Source organism: Merops nubicus, unplaced genomic scaffold (assembly GCF_000691845.1).
Source record: "Merops nubicus isolate BGI_N331 unplaced genomic scaffold, ASM69184v1 scaffold2287, whole genome shotgun sequence".
Taxonomy (NCBI): Eukaryota; Metazoa; Chordata; class Aves; order Coraciiformes; family Meropidae; genus Merops; species Merops nubicus.
Window position 1 is genome coordinate 50,068 of NW_008620777.1, and position 19,047 is coordinate 69,114.

At 49.8% G+C, this 19,047-nt stretch overlaps 1 protein-coding gene across 1 annotated transcript in view; it reads right to left on the reverse strand.

Moving 5' to 3' along the window:
- Positions 1-18,947, reverse strand: part of LOC103776679 (protein Smaug homolog 1-like) — a gene marked incomplete at its 3' end in the record, with an annotated part of 65,107 nt that extends 46,160 nt beyond the window's left edge. The window contains exon 1 of the mRNA XM_008944201.1: positions 18,735-18,947. Coding sequence (XP_008942449.1) covers positions 18,735-18,930 — 196 coding nt within the window. The remainder of the gene's footprint in view (positions 1-18,734) is intronic.
- Positions 18,948-19,047: the final 100 nt, after the last annotated feature.

Sequence of the window (19,047 nt, forward strand, 5' to 3'; positions counted from 1 at the left end):
CCCAACGCACAAAACTACAGCTAATAAAGCAGAGCAAATAAATCCAAGATGTATTTTGGGGGGCAGAAAGCACTTGAAGAGGCAGAAAGGCAGGTTCTTTGCCACCCTAAAAAAGCAACACTGCACATATCCAAAGGCTTTGCAAGTGGTTTCTGGAGTGGTGGCCACCACAGCCTGGCCACCAAGAGGCACTCAGCAAACACTGATGAAGCACAAAGCAACAACACAAAGAGTTGTCAACACTCCTGCCATCAGAACGTGCTAAAGGGGAAAGAAAATGGACCTCAGTATCAGGGTTACCCTTGGCAGGACCAGCTCCTTCTTCATAGTCATCGGAAGTCCAGAGGACCACCACAAAGACAATCTGAGAGCTAGAAGCCCTCTGCTGTGAGGACAGGCTCAGAGAGTTGGGCTTGTTCAGCATGGAGAAGAGAAGGGTCTAGGAAGACCTCCTTTCAGCCTTCCAGGATCTGAAAGGGGCCTACAGGAAAGCTGAGGGACTGTTTAGCAGGGCCTGATGTAACAGGACAAGGGGTGATGGTTTGAAACTAAAAGAAGGCAGATTTGGATTAGATGTAAGGAAGAAGCTCTTCACTATGAGGGTGGTGAGACACTGGCCCAGGTTTCCCAGGGAAGTTGTGGATGCTCCATCACTGGATGTGTTCAAGACCAGACTGGATGGGGCTTTGAGCAACCTGGTCTCGTGGGAGGTGTCCCTGCCCACGCCAGGGGGGTGGAACTAGATCTATGAGGTCCTTTCCAACCCAAACCATGCTATGATCTTGTGTAACAGCCACGGCTACTTGTTGCAGATAAGGAGTTCTTGACTAAGCAGAGCTATGAGAATCAAAAGAGTTAGTGCTCAAGCTGTGGTTTCCCACCAAAAAAAATCCATCTTCAGAAAACCAGAGGTCACTTGTTGCAGAATCAGACAAAATTATCTTCAAAAGTTGGGCTGTTATCTGGTTTCAATGTACAGTTCACCCACACAGCCAAGTCAGAAAGCCACTCTTCCCAACCTGAAGGCATCAGAGCTACAGAATAGCTATCTTGTGTAAGAAAGCCAACACACAGCAGGAAAAGCAGTTGTGATAGGAGGAAAAAAAAAATAGAAAGGGGGGGGAGGAAGGGGGAACCCATTTCCTTGACAGGATTTATTTTTAAGTGGTGGTTGCTCAAGCCTGCTCAGGGAATTGGTATGGCAGGAGTAGCTCCCCTGTAAGAGCATGAATGGTGACTCAGCAGGTAAAAGCTGTCAAAGACTTGTCCAAAATTGAAAGGATAAAAAAAAAAGTAAATCACAAGGGAAGACTATAAATACCTCAGGCAGTTTTGCTTTGTGCAGTGGCTGGCTGCCTGTCGCTGCAGAGGATGCTCCAGGAAGCAAGCAGGGGAACCCCATCCCCATGCTGAGCACCCCTGGGGGGTTCCTTCTCCAAAATCAGGAGCCATTGGAAGCAAGGAGAGCTTTGCCACCAATGTCAGCAGGATCCCTGACATCTTCACATCATTGAGAACTGCTTTGGATGTGCAAGGGGACACTCCCCTGCAGTGCTGGGGCAGCTCTGGAGTCCTCAGCACAGCAGAGCCAGGGACCTGCTGGAGCGGGGCCAGAGGAGCCCCAGCAATGCCCCGAGGGGGGAACCCCTCTGCTGGGAGCCCAGCCGGAGAGAGTTGGGCTGGGGCAGCCTGAGAGGAGAAGGCTCCAGCTGGGGAGACCTGCTGGGGGCTGCCAGGGCTTCAAGGGGCCTGTCAGAAAGCTGGGGACAGACCTTTTATCAGGGCCTGTTGGGACAGGACAAGGGGTTGTGGGTTTAAACTAAAAGTAGACTCAGACTAAATAGAAGGTTGCTCAGAGAGGTGGTTGCTGCCCCATCCCTGGAACCATTCCAGGTGAGGTTGGCCGGGGCTCTGAGCAACCTGCTCTAGCTGCAGATGTCCCTGCTGGGGGGCTGGACTGGATGGACTTGAAAGGTCCCTTCCCACCTAAACCAGCCTGGGATTCCATGACCCCCTCACCACTGGATTTCAGCTATGATGCTTAAAAAGAGCCTCACACCCCCATGGCACATCCCTCACCAGCCTTCACCCCACTTTGTCCATCACTCTGGAGAAGACATGAGCAAGACTTTTTAAATGCACATTCAGACAAAAATACCTCTTTTTGCACTGCCTTTTTTTCTCCTTTCTTTAATAAAAGTCAAAAAGCCCAGCCAACATGAAAGGCTGGGTAAACACTCCTCCTTTCCCCAACAGAAATTACAAAAATGCCTTTGAATTTGTTTTGGCAAGAAACAATGTTTTTTATGAAAGAGCTTCATTGAAAAGTCACAATTTGGAACGCACTCATCTATTCTACTTTTTTAAAGTTTTAATTACCACCTTAACAGTATTTTGACATAGTTTATGGTTTGTTAGATTGTATTGCGCATTACAAATGCCAAATGCACCTTTTGGAAGCACCCTATTATTATATTAATGCAAACTCTGAGGTTTGTGCTGCTGAGTCTTGGGTCGGCAGCTGAAAAATAATAAATTAACTCCATTTGGAGAAAACACTGCCATTTATAACCCAGCAATTAAGAGCAGGATTAATTTTAGATATTGCTGCATTCTTCAGCTTATTGAGTCATTCAGCTCCGACACTGGTACTATCAAGATATGCTCAGTTCTTAAACAGACCCAGGCCACTTTCTCACCCCTTAAATTAGCAACAGAGCTGAAAAGTTAACGCTGCCTTCCTCTCTCCCTGGAGCTGCAACATAAGGGTTTTGCTGGAGAAAAAAAAAAAAAAGGAAGAGCACAAGCACGGAGTACAAGCTGGGATTTCTATCCCAACAAGCCAAATTTTATCAGCAAGGGGCACATAAGGAGTTAGTAAAAGCCCAAAGCCCTCAGTGGAGCGAGGCAGAGCTGAGTGTATTTGCAAAGCAGGGTGCAGGCATTTTAAGGGAGGCAAAAGCAGAGGGAAGCATGGCTGGAGAGATGCCCACAGCCCCATCTCCCTCCCCAAGGTCTGGCAGTCATGTGGCAGGTAGGAGATGGAGAAAGGAAAATGGTTTTTGTTTGGCCAGGGCTCTGCCAGAGGGAGGGTGATGCCCAGGGAGGTCTGGTGCTGCTGGCAGGGCTCCAGCTGGCACCCAGGGGACAGGAGGTTGCTGGCTGCATCCCACATGGGGAAGAGCCAGATCGGTGCAGGGACCCACACCTGCATCCCAGCAGTGATGGGGCAGCCCTGAGGCTCCTCAGCAGCCCCCAGCAGGGGAAGGTGGGTGGGAGATGGGACTTGTCCTCACCGTCTTCCTTTGGAGACCACACTTGCTGTGATCACCAGACACCTCTGCATCATGGAAACGGTCTCTGGACAAGGAAAGGGAAGGTAAATAGGAGTAAATGGGAGCTCCCCTTCCTCCATCTGTGCTCGTGGTGTCACCAGGCTTCAGGCCACCTCTGGCAGCAGATGTATGGAACAAAGACACACACACGGGCTGTGGCAGCTGCCCAGGCTCCGAAGGCAAAATTAGCACATGCAGCAAGGGACAAGTTGTGAAACGGTTCCCTAGTGGCAGTGGAGGAGCCTGGGCATCCCCTGGAACACCAAGGTGACACAGGGACAGCTACCTGCTACTAACACCATCCACCAAAGCAGCACTGCAGCCAGGACAGGCCAAAGGATCCCCCAGGATGACTCGACTACAGCAGGATGTGCTCTGGCCAAGCAGCTTTGGGCTTCTCATCCCACAGGAGGCCACAGTGGATAGCACATCAAGAGCTATGTGAAAACAGCCAGGGTTTGGGGTTTTCTTTTCTTTTTTTGGACATGATGATGAAGCATCAACACAGCTTGCTCAGAACAGCAAGTCTTAACGGTGCAACAAAGGCTTTCCAAAATAGTGAGGTGATCACCCTTGAAAGCCCAGGAGCCAGCTGGGATGGAGACACCACATTGACTCAGATCCCAGAAGAAAAGCTCTCAGCATCCTTGGGGCCCTGACTTTGGTAAACCCAGACAAACCAAGCAATGGGGACTCAAAAGACAGCACCCTCACACAGGTTTGCCAGTCCCTGAAGGACACAAGGGCACTTTCACCACATTTTGACCTCCTGCCACAGGTCCTCTTGGGCCAGAAGCACACGAGAAGGAAAACAAAATTAAATTGAACCACAGATTTTATAAAGTTCCCCCTCCTCGTCATACAAAAAAAAAAAAAAAATCCCCAAGCACATATTTTTATGTACCAAGGTTCCAGCTACATCCCTCTTGAAGTTGTTGTAGTAATTTTAAATCTATTGAAAAACAAGCTGCTCTCTGCCTTCAAACTGAAATTAGTTACGCTCGGCCTGACCTTGCATTATTTTGAAGCATTGCAACATTAGAAGAAAATCAGAGTGACTTGTGAAATCCTTTAAAAGGTAAAGCAACTCTAGTGCTCCAGGTTCATATACAAAAAAAAAAAAAAAAAAAAACAAACAAAACCACCAAACCAAAATCAAACCCTTAAATCATGACTGCTGCTTTCATGTGGTAGGATTTAGTCTCCATATTTTAAATTCATTAATTTCTCGTTTACTTGAACAATCACAGGAGCTCTAACGAGCTCTCCCTATGAAACCTGCAACTACAAAGGATCACATTTGCTTATGTTACAAAGCTCTGCACACCTAGAAAGGAAATCCTAAAACATTGTGTGCTTCTCAGTAGCCAGATTACTAGTTTTATTTAATCCTCTCTGCCAGATTTTTAATCTGTGTGTAATAAAGCAAATTAGGGTAATTGTGTGGGTAAACTGAACCAAAATATGCACATCAGATTAAAAAATAAAAAAAAACCAAGAAGCTCAGTTATGCTTTGCAGAGCTGGGGGCTCAATCTGGCTCTGCAGGCACTGGCAGAGGAAGAAGCTGCCTCATGGTGAGTGAGGAGCTTCATCACCCCTCAGCCACAGCTCAGGGGCTCCCCTTTCTTCTCAGGGTCCCTGTGAGGGACCACGCTGGGTCACAGGGTGATGGATCCTTGCACCTGTAGCAGAGCATGAGCTGGTAAGAGCCCAGGCTATTGTGCAGCTGCTGGTCTGCAAGTTCATACTGCTCTTCAGAACTACCCACCCCTCCACATCTACACCAGTCTGGCTCCCTCCAGCCACCTCCTAACCCATGACACGAGTTCTTTGCTATCCACCACCATCAGATGTTACCGCCCTGGTAAATCAGACATTGCCACCCTCACACCACGAGCCAAAGCACAAGATTCATGATCCAGCTTCTCTACCCATGAAAAGCAAATTTCATCATAAACCATCACCTCAGGAAAGCGCCCAGGTAAGGTGGGCACCTTCAAACCCCTGGGGTTTCACCAGGAGCAGAGGGAAGCAATGCCAGATGTGCAGATGGCAGCTGGTGGGACCACAGGACGAGCTGCAGCTCCACATCCAGGACTCAACATCTGCACGTTTGCCCCATTTCTCCCGAGCTGGGCTGCCTAAGAGCAGCATGCCCAGGAGAGGAAGGGGCATGTGCCAAGCTCTTGCAGACAGGCAGGCTTGCAGTGAGGAGCTCTGCCTCTCCAGAGCCACCAGCAACTATTTGTTAACTTGAGAACATCTTGATTTGCCTTCGTAGAAAGAGTGACTCAGTATCACGAAGTGTTTTTTCCAGATGAAGGAGACTGCTGCCAGATTCAGTGGCCCTAGCAGGCTTAGGGAGGCTGTTTCTATTTTCCACCAGTGCCCAGGGACCAAATTCAGTGGGATAAATTCAGAATAATTACATGCAAACCCCCGAGAAGTTATTTTTTATCCATTTCACTGGTGATCAGGACTCGGCCATTGGAATTCCACCCAGCTAAAAGCATCACTGACTTCAGCAAGCAGAGGACTTCATGCCTGCCCTCGAGCTGGGACTCATTTACATTGCAGTTCAGCTTGGGAACAGGGGTCTGAGCCTGGCCAGCACTGGAGGAGACCAAAAAGTGACCTGTGAGTGTGAGCTGTGTGCAAGGACAGCCCTGCTTTCCAACACAGGACAGGAGCCCAGGAGTGCAAGAAGTCACTCAGAAGTGCTGACTGTCTCCTGGGAAAAGCTTTAGCAACCTTTTTTTTGTGTTTTTCCTTTTTTTAAGAAGAAAAAAACATAAGCAAAGAAGTCACCCTGGAGAAGGCTCATTCTGCCACGATGTTTTCTGCAGGGGGTGCAAACAATGAACAGGCTGGAGCACGTGGATATACAGTGATACAAACTGCCCTGCCAGGACTCAGGCTGCAGGACAGGAACAAATAACTTCACAGAGAAATAAATTTTCAAAGGGCCCTGCACACAGGTAGCAAAGGCACAAACATTTCAGAGCTGGAGGAGAGTTTCCTTGCCCAACTGTGTATCTAAGGCATATGTAGGATGCATACTCTTGTACTGAATCCTCCTTTCCTCAGCCCAGGAAAATGGATTATCCAGCAAGTGCATATTCTGTAGTAGTTCACTGGGGACACGGGTTGAGGGTACCAGCTGCAACCCCCTGCAGCCCTCCAGGAAAGCAGCAGCAGCCCAAGGAGACTCCAAAGCAAGAAATTTGCCCTGTGGCAGCTCTCAGCATCTCCCCTCCTCTCGCCCAAGAGAGGCTACAGAAGTGGCTGAAACAGCATCAAATCCACAGTGGGAGTGAACCTGCCAACATCACAGGCATTACCCCAGCAAGAAGTCAAATCTTGGGGGGCCCCAGGGTGTCAGGGCAAGCCCAAAGCCTCAGCAGGGCTGGGCTGCAGCACCAGCTGGGCTCTGTGCGTGCCCCTCCTGTGGCAGGACCCCCAATATCACACACAGACACCACCCACTGCCCAGGGGAGGGGGAGAAAACGTGAGCTATTTCTATTTTAAAATCAGAAAGCAACCGAACATCAATGCTAACATCCAGTTTGGCTTTAGGAGTGATTTCAAGAACTTGGGCTTCTTTGTTGCTTAATCCCACACCACGCTCCCCCACTACCAACCAGGTTTGACTTCTAACAATGCAAAAGCATCTGCCCACATTTTTGCAATTATTTCAGACCCAGCAAAGAGCACCCTCCCCTTTCTGTAGGGTTAATCTAAAGAACAGTTGCCAAAAGGCTGAGAACACAAGCAAACAATAGCTCCTCTGATGAAATTCCTCCACTCCATAGAGAAACCAGTATCCTCCAGCTGCTGTGGCTTGTCCAGAGAGATCTCCGAGAGTTTACCCACTCCCATTTTAAAATAAAAGGGAGAAAAAAAATAAGACAAACTGAAAGATTTGAGTGCAGCTTGCAAAAAATTAATGCAGAGCCCTGCAGTCTAACTGCACCACAGAAGTTTTATTCCTGCAACATTTGTTTTGTGTGAAACACAAAGCAGGGACACCGGTGGAAGGAGGGGAACGGTGGACACCTGTCCCAGGGACAGACACTCACTATCCTCAACACCAGCAGTTTTAGCAGCTCCATCCCTTTAAATATTCCCACTGGAATCTCTGATCAGTCATTTATAAAGGCCGGGTAGCCGAGCTGGACAGCTGAATTACAGCAGCTATTATCCATGTATGTCTGCATCCAGGCAGACACCTTTATTTATAAAGGCTCCCCGGCTGACCGAGATTTGACATCGGCCACAAAAAGCATTCAGCATCCAACTGACTGCTTCAGAAGAATGTGATGAAAGGTTAGTGTGTGCAGGCCGAGAAGACATCTTTACACTGTGCTAAGAGCCATCGTTAAAAGGATTCATGCTGCTGCAATGACTCTTTTAACTGAGTAGGTTTAAGTAATTGATTTCCTCAACAGATCCACCCAGTTGCACACCTTTGGGGCTGCTGCTGGTGTGGATTCAAATGGATTGTATTTCCCCCCCCCCCGACTTAATTCTAAGGTATTTGGGGTATTTTTTTTACCAAGCCTATCCCCTCTCCTTTCAGACCTCCTGGGTCTCTGCTGCTTCTCATTGCTTCACCTTTTGGCTCACCCCAGCCTGCGAGCCACGAGCCCTCCATGCTTTCCACGGAACACAGAAATCCACAACACGTAGGGAATACAAGTGCAAAAGGATGGGGGAGGAAGAAGCAAAGCAGGTAGTAAGAAAAATCAATTGCTCACAGTTGGTTTTCTTTAGCTCTAACAGTCTCAGTGGCAACCCCTGATAACAGAAGGTGACGAAGCCCCCGGCAAAAGCGTGACTTCTGCTCTGAACTGACAGCAGCCCCCAGGAGCAGCACATGCCAACGCAGCAAGCAGGGCTCCTATGGGTGAAGGAAGGCTTCAAGTACAGATATTTCCTCACCAGACTCCTAACTCTGTCACAGTAACCCAAAACAGGAGCTGCCACCTCTGGGGGCACAGAGAAGTCATCCAGCTCCCAACTGGGCTCCAAGGGTTGCACTGTGCCTAGTAAGGACTTGAAGAGCCTTCCTTGACTGGCTCCTCATTTCTTCATCAAGGACCATCAAAAGCATCTTCCTTTGAGTTCCAAAAGCATTCTTCTCGCTCCCAGCACCTTCTCCCCTTGGATCCATCCATCCCACCACACCCAGACCCACAACACTGGACTCATCCCCACCAGACTGACTCCCAGCACAATTCTCCAGCTCAAATTCCCTACAGATGATGAAAATTCAGGGGCTGCCAGCAACAGGAGCAGCCAAGTGACCTCAGGCATCCCTCCCAGCACCAACCTCAAGCTCCAGGGAGGTTTCCCATGTCCTGCTGGATGGGATCCCAGTCCCTTGAGACCCCAGCACCACGAAGGAGCTCTGTGCTGCTCACACGTTGCTGAGAGGAGTTGTTATGGTTACTGGAGGGTTGGTTGGGGCTTTTTTTTTTCCTCTTATTTTTAAAAGAATTCTTATCAGTTTAACATAATACCTCCAGTCAATAAGAATTCTTATCTTAAAAGGTCACTCAGGTAGTTATAGCTCAGCATTTCATCTAGGTTCACATTATCTGGAGGGAAACAGCCTGGGGACTCTGTATTTTTTAAAAAAAAATAAACCACTTCTTTGGAAGGGTAAGACTTTGAAAAAAAAACCTACCAAGAACCAAGCTGACCCCATGGGCAATTTGAGTCCACTAGGCAAAGACAGAAGTCAAAAAAAAAAAAAAAAAAAGAAACAATTTTTGCTGCATGAGAAACAAGTGGAATATCCCAAAAGGAAAACTATGAAAACCAGGGAAAAGCACAAACACAGACCACAGCTGCTGCAGAAACACTATGTTCTGCTTGCAAACGTCAGATCAGCCAAGTTTCTCCACAACAAAAGTTGTGGGGTTTTTTTTCCTCCACGTTCCTCTCCTGATTTTCTTCCTCCTTCACTTCCCATTGCACACAAGGGAGAGAGAAGGGCTCAGCAAACCCAAGGACAAGAACCACTGGTCTGTGATGTTCAGGGTTTTTTTTCCTTTGAAAACACAGAAAACAAGGAGGGAAAAAAAACACACAGCAGCATGAAAAGTGAGGGTTTTTTATATGTTTCAAGCTAAACTTGGTCAACCCTTGTTTTATCCACCCACTCAATTTCTTTTTAGAACAACTGCAACTCCAAATGCAACACATAGGCAAGGAGCAGAAGTAACTGGTTAAAAGCACGGCAGGTTCGTGGTTTCTCTGAAATAAGTTTTATTAAAAAAAAAAAAAAAAAAGAGAGAAATCTGGAACTAATTACTTGCAAGGATCAGCAAGAGTCAAACTTTTTAAAGCGCCCTGTGCTTCCACTCGAGAGCCAAGAGCAGAGTCAAGCTGCTGAGTCCTGAGGATGACACCCCCAATAGTAACATTATTTAAAGTAACATTTTCAGGTGGGATAGCTCAACACTCTGGGCCACATCCAGCTCCTGAAAACCCCAGGGAAGGCTTGCAGGGACTGCAGCAGGACCTGGCTCATCCCTTGGTGTGACACGGCCACCAGCACCATCCTCCCATAGCATCTGTCGTGGAAAGTCCCACTCTCACAGGACCAAATGACCACGAGTTTGCTCCAGCACAGTAGTGTGCACAGGAGAAAGTCTTTCTCTGCCCCCGTGGATTGTTTTTCTGTAATACAAGAAAGTTTTTGTGCTACAGTTCAAGCACTGCAAAAGCAGAACACCACATCTTCACTCCAATTTCAATTCAGAGATTGAAAGTCCACAGACTTGATCAGCAAGCAGAGACTGCTTGTGGCAGAGAGGAGCCCCGAGCCCGGGAAGCCTCCAGTGAGGTGCTGTACCACACACAGCTCTGCAAGCAGGAAAACAGGCTGCAACCCAGACACCTTCACCAAAACCTCGGACACAATCATGCCAAGGAGTTACCGCGTGCAAATACACAAAGCTGCAAGCTGTGAATGACAGAATCATGGAATGGTTTGGGTGGGAAGGAACCTTTCAAGGCCATCCAGTCCAATCCCCTGCCCTGAGCAGGGACATCTGCAGCTAGAGCAGGTTGCTCAGAGCCCCGGCCAACCTCACCTGGAATGGTTCCAGGGATGGGGCAGCGACCACCTCTCTGGGCAGCCTGGGCCAGGGGCTCAACACCTGACATAGCTGGGTGAACCTGTGCTGATTAATCCTTTGCTCACATCTCCTCTTGCCTTAGACACGTTTGCCTGCTGCCTGGAAAGGCTGGTAAGAGGCCCTGAACCTGCCTCACACAGCTCACCCCTGCCAGGCACAAAGCTAGCCAGGTTTCTACCTCCCAAGCTGGTCACCCTGCCCTGACCAGGCTCATTTTCTGTTCATCACCCAGAATGAGAACAGACTGAACTGCATGGTCATCACACAATGGGTAAGACCATCACAAGCCCTCTGCTCTGAGAGAGGAAACCCAGCTTGTGATCCCCCCGTGCTAGAAACTCAACCTCCTCCACCCTTAAAGCCCCTTCCAAAGAGAAGCCAGCATCACCTTCTCAACAGAGAAGCAATCCCAACCTCATCTGGGTGAGATCCTGCCCCTCCACTTTAAATTATTTCTAATTACTGGGGCCAAGATGGACAGTCACCACCTTGGCTGTTTGCCACTGCCAAACTCATGCCCAGAGGTGTCCTCTGCAGATCTCTGGGTCTCCTTCTTAGGACGGCAAAGACAAACACATTTTAAGAGAAAGTAGGTGAGTGTGCAAGCCTGTGCAACTCCTGCATGACAGCCTGCAGCCCCTTACAGCATCTTTTAGATCCCTTAGTAGCTCTTGGGTAACCAAGAGTTAGTAAAAAATGTAATGCTTTTGTTTATTCAGCAAAAACAGAAAAAACAAAGGGCAAGTGCACACTCAGAGGTCCCCACTGCCCCATGTCCCTCACACCACATCTCCATGGCCTGGAAACCCCTCCAGGGGTGGGGACTCCACCACTGCCCTGGGCAGCCTGGCACAGCCCTGGACAAACCCTTTGGGGAAGAAATTGTTCCTCAGGGCCAACCTCAACCTCCCCTGGGGCAACTGGGGGCTGTTTAGATTCATGTAAGGGTTCATCCCAGCTGCAACCCTTGGTGCCGAGCCCTGCTCCTGAGCTTCTGCACACAGAAAGGGTTTCAAACAACAACCTGTGGGCTTTGCCATGGGCTCCTGCACTCACTTGGCACCATGCAAGAATTGGGGAGCAGACTGAGGCCATCAGGTGAGAACCTCAAAACCCAGCCCAGCAGCCACCCTCGTGCACCAGCTTCTGATGAACCCCACCTCGGGAGCTGTCAGCTCTGACCTCTGGGGTCTGGATGCAGTGGTGAAGCAAGGGCTGCCCTTTCTCCAAACAGTTATCTGTGGTAACATTAGACACCAGCACGAAGCTGGAGAGCTGAAGCGCTGACGAATGCATCTTAAAATAAAGCAAACGTTCACGCTAATTACTATTTCAGTTACTCAGGCTGACTGCAAACATAACTCCCAGCTTGCTAAAAGATTGCTTTCGTGGGCCACAAATTAAATAAAGGTGTTTTTTGATGGAAGATAAAAAGAAAGCAAGCTTGAGAAATAGTAAGAAGATGGGAATTCACACTGTGATCCACCTAGTCCAGCCACCTTCACCAACACCTTCAGGGAAACTTTGGCTGACTGGAGCATCAACTATTTGAAAAGCAACTGGCCCAAATGCAGACGTGTGGAATGTAAGTGGTAAGAGGGACGTGGAGCTTTGTCCACATGCTGAGGTCTAACATGCCAGAGGACACAACTATGGAGATGATGATCCACCAGCAACAGCCCAGGCTGCGAGCAGAGCCTTTGCCCCTTTCACCCATTTAATCTGATTTGAAGATAAGTGTATTCACAAACTAGAGTTTAACTGATGGCTCCACAGTTGGTTCTTATTCAGCTCCCAATCTAAAGCTCCCCTTGACCTCTCCCCTCACTCTGTACCTTGATGGGTTGAGGGCTGCCACACACTGTCTGCAATGCCCCATGAGGTTCCCCCTCTTCATGTACAACCTCCCTTCACCCACTGTCGTGGGGCAGAACTTCATCTCATCTACCCTTCCAAGCACAACCACAAGACACCTGCACTGGAGGGTGGCATGTGGATAGAAACCAAGAGAGAACAAGCTGGTCCAGGCAGAGAACTCCAGCTCAGGTCTGCAGTGATGCACGAAAAGCTCCTCTGCATCTTTTACATGACTTCAACAGGGGGATTCTTCCCAACTGCGGTCAGCAGGGGAAGTTAAACCTGGCATCAGCCCCTCACTGAGGCATGTGCTGTAGGACAGGATGGTTAAGAGGACACTGCAAGGCATGGAAAAGTCTCTTTGGGAGGAAACAGCCCAGCTGAGGGCGGACCTGTTTGCACCACACAATGCTGCAGGCAGCAAACCACACCGTTCCCATTAGGTAAACTTTGCCTCCTATTTTAAGCATTGCTACCTCAAAGAAGTCTCCCCAGCAAGCTCTGGAAGAGGCACGCTGGCCACCCAAACGACCCAGCCCCCGTTAGCTCTGCCCCACAGAGGAGACCTCCTCATTTGTACTGCCAGTGCTTTGGGAGTGAGCCACAGGGAGCTCCTCCCTCCCCCTGGCTGCAAGGGACACGTGCCAGGAACCACAAGGAAAGATGTTTTTAAGCAAAGAAGAGAAAATATAGAAGAGCTAAGCACAAGCCCAGAGGCATCTCCTCTAGGTCCCAGCATCAGGGCGAGGGGAGAAGGATGAAGAGTTGTCTTCACTCCACACCACAAACCTGCCTCCAGCCAAACGCTGCCCTGTGGTGCTTCCCACAGCTACTCTGAAAAGCATCTTGCAAACTAAAAATATCTTTGAATTGCAAGAGAATACTGGGTGTGTAGCCTTGCCCAAAGCCCCTGGCTAACATTGCTCTGTACCTCTACACCCCTCCCCTTGCTGGTTTCCCCAAAACCCAGCACAGATAGCTTTTAGCCCAGAAGTTTGCAAATAAAACCTAGGCAAGATGCACAACAGCAGCTCAAGCAACAGCACGCAGATTAAAAGAAGCCAGTGTCCAACAGCTCAGCAGACCTCAGCATTTAAGAGTCCCTGGCTCATGACTTTTAATGAGTGGATCTGGCAGGGCTCCTCACTCCCCTCTCCAGGCAGAGACCACGCCATGCCAGCATCCAGCATCACACTGAAAACTTCCTATCACTCCCACCAAGCACCTGGGGGGCTCAGCTCCTCACTCTCTCCTCCTCCCAGAACGCCTGCTTGGCCCCTCCAGTCCTTGCCGTGGGACAGCCCAGCGATGCTCTCCCACAGCCCAAGGGCACCCAAACCAGAGCTCAGCACTGCAATGCAACACCGAGCTGAGAAAAAGGATAAATCATTAAAAAAACCTGTGAACCACCTTCAAGCTGGATGCTGGGATGATCTCCCATCAGTGGGGGCAAGAGGTGGCAGCTTCCCCATGAGCTGGGGAATTACCTGTGGCTGGGGTGGCAGCAACAGGCACGGGGCTGGAGCCACAAGGACCCAAGGATGGAAGAGGCGAGGTCTGCAGAAACCTGTAATACCTTTTAATAGACCAGTTAGTACAGCTGGAGAGGAATAAAAACCCAAACCCACAACCACACAAGCTCTCCTTTCAGCTGGTGCATCTTTGGGCTTGGCCATTTTTTCCAGCTGCATCATTTGGTCTAATAAAAGACATGACAGATCCCTGCAACCCTTGTCTCTTCCTCCGGCCAGTTCTTCCCAGGACAAGGAATCTAGGTCATTTTGATGCTTGCATTGTGATACTTGACAGCCTGCCGAAACAAAATAAAGATTTTGGCCTCAACATGTGAAGTAGTTAATCTGTGCCACAGGGCAAAGCAAGCTTGTTGTCCTTCGAGGCTGAGAGCTTAAAGCTGTCACTCCCCCAGTGCAGGTGGACGTTTGGATGCCTGGAGGACCCACCAGAGCATTTGAGCATCTCCATCAACCAGCAGAGACTGCAGGAGTGAGGAAACCATGGCAGCTCCAAAGCCAGGGCTGGTGGGATGGGATGTGGGACTACTCCGGATAAAACCTCCATCACACCTCTGGGCACCAGAGAGGGGATGCCCAAGCAGGTGAGAGCAGACGCACATCCTGTGTTCGGTGCCAAAACCCTACAGGAGCACAGCTCATGGGTACAGCAGCTCTCCATCTCCCCACCAGGTCTGTACCCCACAGAGCTGCCAAACCCAGCACCCCTCGGTGTGTCAGCCCCAGCCGGGGGGCACAGGAGGAGCTCAAGCACGTTACACTCCTGCCTGACCTTCACTGGCAGTTTGGAGAAGGTCACCACGTCCTGACGGCTCCGAGCAGCTGGGGCTGAAGCCTCCCAGCGAGGCCAGGCTGGAAGGAAGGAAGGAAGTTATAGGAGGCTTTTAAATAGCACTGGGCAATACCTGAAACCTCTATTTCTGTGCATGGATAATACGGTTTCCATATTCTTCCCCAAGCGTGGCAGGCCCAGCCATTTGCACTCACACTGAGTTAGCAGCAACGTTCTTTACCAGTTAAACTATTAAAGCTTGGTGAGGCTACTCACAGTCACCACGTAGGGCAACCACAAGCTGTGTACTTCATCTCATGAAGAAATGTATAGAATCCCTTCTGCATCTGCCTCTCACTTCTGTTTTACCTTTATAGCCATAGAATCGTTTTGGTTGGAAGAGATCAAATCAAAGATCTTTGAGTCCAACCATTAACCCAGCACTGCCAAGTCCATGACTCACCCATGTCCCTCAGCACCACATCCACATGGTTTTTCAATCCCCCCAGGGATGAGGACTCCACCACTGTCCTGGGCAGCTTGGTCTTTTAAAAACACTACGGATTGCAGGTGGTCTTGCAGGCCATCTGTGCAGCCCCCACATCATGTGTAGTCACCATATCTCCAGTGTAGGTTTCTGCAAGATGCCTCTCACCTGAGCTGGGCAATGTGGTTACATCCACCTTTCCACACTTCAGCAGGTATCTGAAGAGTCACAGAAGCAGGCAGCTCCTTCAGGGCTTTCTGAGGATCATACATGGGAGTACACAGCAGAGCCACATCAGGTTTGCAGTCTTAATGAGGAGTGCTTGGCTGTCATTATCAAACATACCCTTACACTTGAAAAAACTAAGGTAGAACTTCTTCAAAATAAATGTACTTCCCTCTCCATGTCAATTAACTAGTTTAAAAAAAGAGTTCTCTTTCTTCCTCGAGTTTTGCCCATCTCATCTCCCATACAGCAGATCTCGCCTTCAGAGCTTACCAGACAAGAAACAACCTGCACACCTTTGAGAGGAACCTTCCTCCATGCCTGGTCCACACACTCAAAAGCTCATGAGCTCAGCTCCACCACCCAGTGAGGACTTCAGGCTCCCAACTCCCTTTGGGCCCTCTCCTAGTCTCAGCTGTTGGTGATGATACTGCCAACGATGGTGCCCACCTACCCAGGAGCACAGCAGGGCTGCCACCTCCTCCTAACAGCTGGGAACTAGAGGCAACGCTCAGGCTTTCCCACCTTGCCCACAGGGCCGGGGCAAGCAACAGGTCCTGCACGTCCAAAACAACTCGCCTGTCACAAGGACCCGTTGTTCAAGTCACTTTGGACACTTGCTCCAGCACACCAGACCAGCATTCAGGCCAGCACTGCCCAACTCATGGTTGACACCCCTTGCCAGACAGAGGATTTCACTGAAGGTGACCACACCATGTCTCACAGCCAGCTCCTACATCCCATTGCTGTGCACCCCATCACCCCACGGCCCCTTGCACACCACCATTGCCACGTCCAAAACATCAGCAAGGATGCTTGTGGAGCGTCTACAAGCAAAGAGCCACCACTGCCAGGTCAGCAAACAGCAGCGAAATGTACCAAGCGCCACCTCAACCCCCAGCCTGGAAGAGAATCGAGCCCAAATTAGCTAAGCAAACAACAGCATTCAAACAGTAAACAGCAACACAAGGTTAGGCAACGGTGCTGCTTTCCAGAAGAACTTGGTGTGATTCCATGGCCAGGCAGGTGACAAATGCCAGACTGTGAAATGGGGGCTGAACAGGAGCCACTTAAAAAAACACAGGTGGTTTTAGGAAGAAGACTAGAGACTAAAAGCTCTTTCCCCAACAGTTCTTGGTTGCAAACCTGAGCTGCCCTTCCCTCCACCCCAACAGGGTGTTGTGGCTCGGAAAAGCCAAATGTCCTGCTCCACAGGACACGTGGCTGTGTCCATCCCATGGGAAAACCTCACTGAGGGGTGTCTGGCAAGAATGAGGAACTCAACGGGTCCAAGATTTGCTATTGGAGTTACGAACACCCTGGGGGAACAGCTCATTTTTGGAGAAAGCACAGGCAGCTCCAGGAACGCACCAAAGGACGACAGGCAGGAGGAGGCTGGGTGCCAAGATTCGCTCACAGGAGAAATCCTCACGCCAAGCAAGGTCAATGGGATTACAGGGATTGCTCACATGAGCAGGGGTGGGAAGGGTCCAAGCCCTGGTTTCCACAAGCAAAGGTCTCCACACAGACAGCCAGATGTGACTTTCTATCTGGGAAGACTTCAAAATGCTGTTTTCCTTCAGAATTCCCCTTCTCTGTGGTCAGAAGGTAAATCATCCCCCCTTCAATCACCTGCTCAACCCAGGGGACACAGCCACCACGAAACCCACAATTCTGAGGCAAAACCATGACGCCAACAAACAACTGAAAATTCAGAATACACTTTTCAGGCCGACTGGCAGCAGGAAGGGCAGTGAGCCCAGGCTCAGGCCAGCACGGGAGGCTGCCCCTTTACCCCACAGCATTTGAGTTTAGAAAGCATGCTCCCTCCCTGTTCCCCCCGGGGCCTCCGCACCCAAAGGGATGAAGTTCGGCCCTTCAGCTGTTTATAAAAGCAGCGGTGCTGTACCCAGAGGCACTCGGCAGCATTCCTCCTTCTCATTCCTGCGAGCTATATAAGGGAAGGGCCAACTCCAGCCTCGCTCCCCCCTGGCCAGAGCAGCCCCGGGCTCGGTTTCCTGCAGAAGGACTTAAATCCGTCCTCGGTGGAAGACGACGACGTCGAGCTGGACCTTGTCATCAAATGGCAGCCCAGGCAGCTGCCAAATCCTGCCGGCTCGGTGCTCTAATAGGGAACAGCTGGAGAAGGACCCTGCATTCCTCCCGTCCCGCCAGCACCAGGGGCTCTGCTCGGGATCCGGGGGGGGGGGCTCCGGTTGGGATCCGGCCCCTGAGACTTCCACCCATCCCAGAATTCAGCTGCAACAGCTACAGCCCAAAAAGCAAGAGCTGGAGGCCCCACCCTCCCCCAAAAAAAATTTTAAACAAAAGGGATGCTTTGCAACAAGAGGCTTTTTTTGGGTTGGTTTTTTTTTTTTTTTTTTGTGGTTGGATTTTTTGGAGAGGTTGGGGAAACAGAACTATGCAACTTCAGGACAGATTTCACCCTCCGGGCTCACATGACTTCAGAAACTCTGCTTAAAGCAACTCACACCCCTACAAAAACGTGCTGAGGAACATACATGTTTGGAACATGCACACACCCCTCGATAAACACGTTAACACACAGCATGACTCTCAGCTCGCTTGGGCCCTTTGCATCCTGCCCTGAACTCCATTTACTCCTGCACAGTTGAATAACTTGTAACAGTGTATAAAAAAAAAAAAAAAAAATTTAAAATCAATACTTTTGGAGCCACGCATGTTTTCTGTAACACATCCTGCACATTCAAGTAACATAAAACACTCCACTCATATTTTCTCAGAGCTCTGCCGAAACACAAGGGGGTATTCAGAGCCGCAGGAAAAAAAATGCGTCCAAACAGGATCTGAATGATGAAATAGGAATTGCCACATTTAAAAAGAAAAAAAAATAAAAAGAAAAAAAAAATAGGATCATCCAGCTGCCCAGACTTTTTAGAAAATAACAGTTTGTCTAAGGTAGCACCGAGCTCCTTCTGCGCCTTGCAGAAAGCAAAGCAAGCCACGTTGTCCAAAAGAAGCCTCGAAAATCCAGACTCTACGTGACCTGACTTACTTATTTCACAGGAAACTGCATGGAAGGAGGAAGGGGGGGGGGGGAAAACCCACCAATCGTTCATGCTACCGTAGTTACACCACGCCATAGACTATAGAGTAGTTTGCTGTGACAAATCAAACTGCAATAAGCCATCGCCGTTTGAAAAATAAAACGTAAGGAGAGAAGCTGTTCACGCAACCAAGCTGGGGAGCCCTGGGGCTCCCCGACCTCCCGCTTTTCTCGGTGGGTTGGTTTTTTTTTTCCCCTCCAATTTTACCCCGCATTACAGCATCCTTCAAGAAGGTTTGCAGCAAAAAAAAAAAAAAAGCCACCAAAAAAAAAAAGCCACCGCTCACCAGGGTTGTTGGCCTCCCCTTCGAGGATGTGGAGCTCGGTGCAGTCTGCCAGGGAGTGCTCCAGGCAGAGCTGGAGGAAGCGAGCTTGGGTCCGGCTGACGCGTTTGAGCAGGGAGAGCAGCGCAACAGTCTGCTCGCACTCGTTCCAGCCCTTGAACCAGCCGGCCAACACGCCAACCTGGTCTCGAAACATCATGGTGAGCCGGCGGCCCGAGCAGAAAACACCTCTGCGGGGGTAGAGAATAAATAACCGGGAAAGCCTCCCTGCCCGGGCTCCGCTTCCCCCCCTGCGGCGCGGGGCAGGATTGAAAAA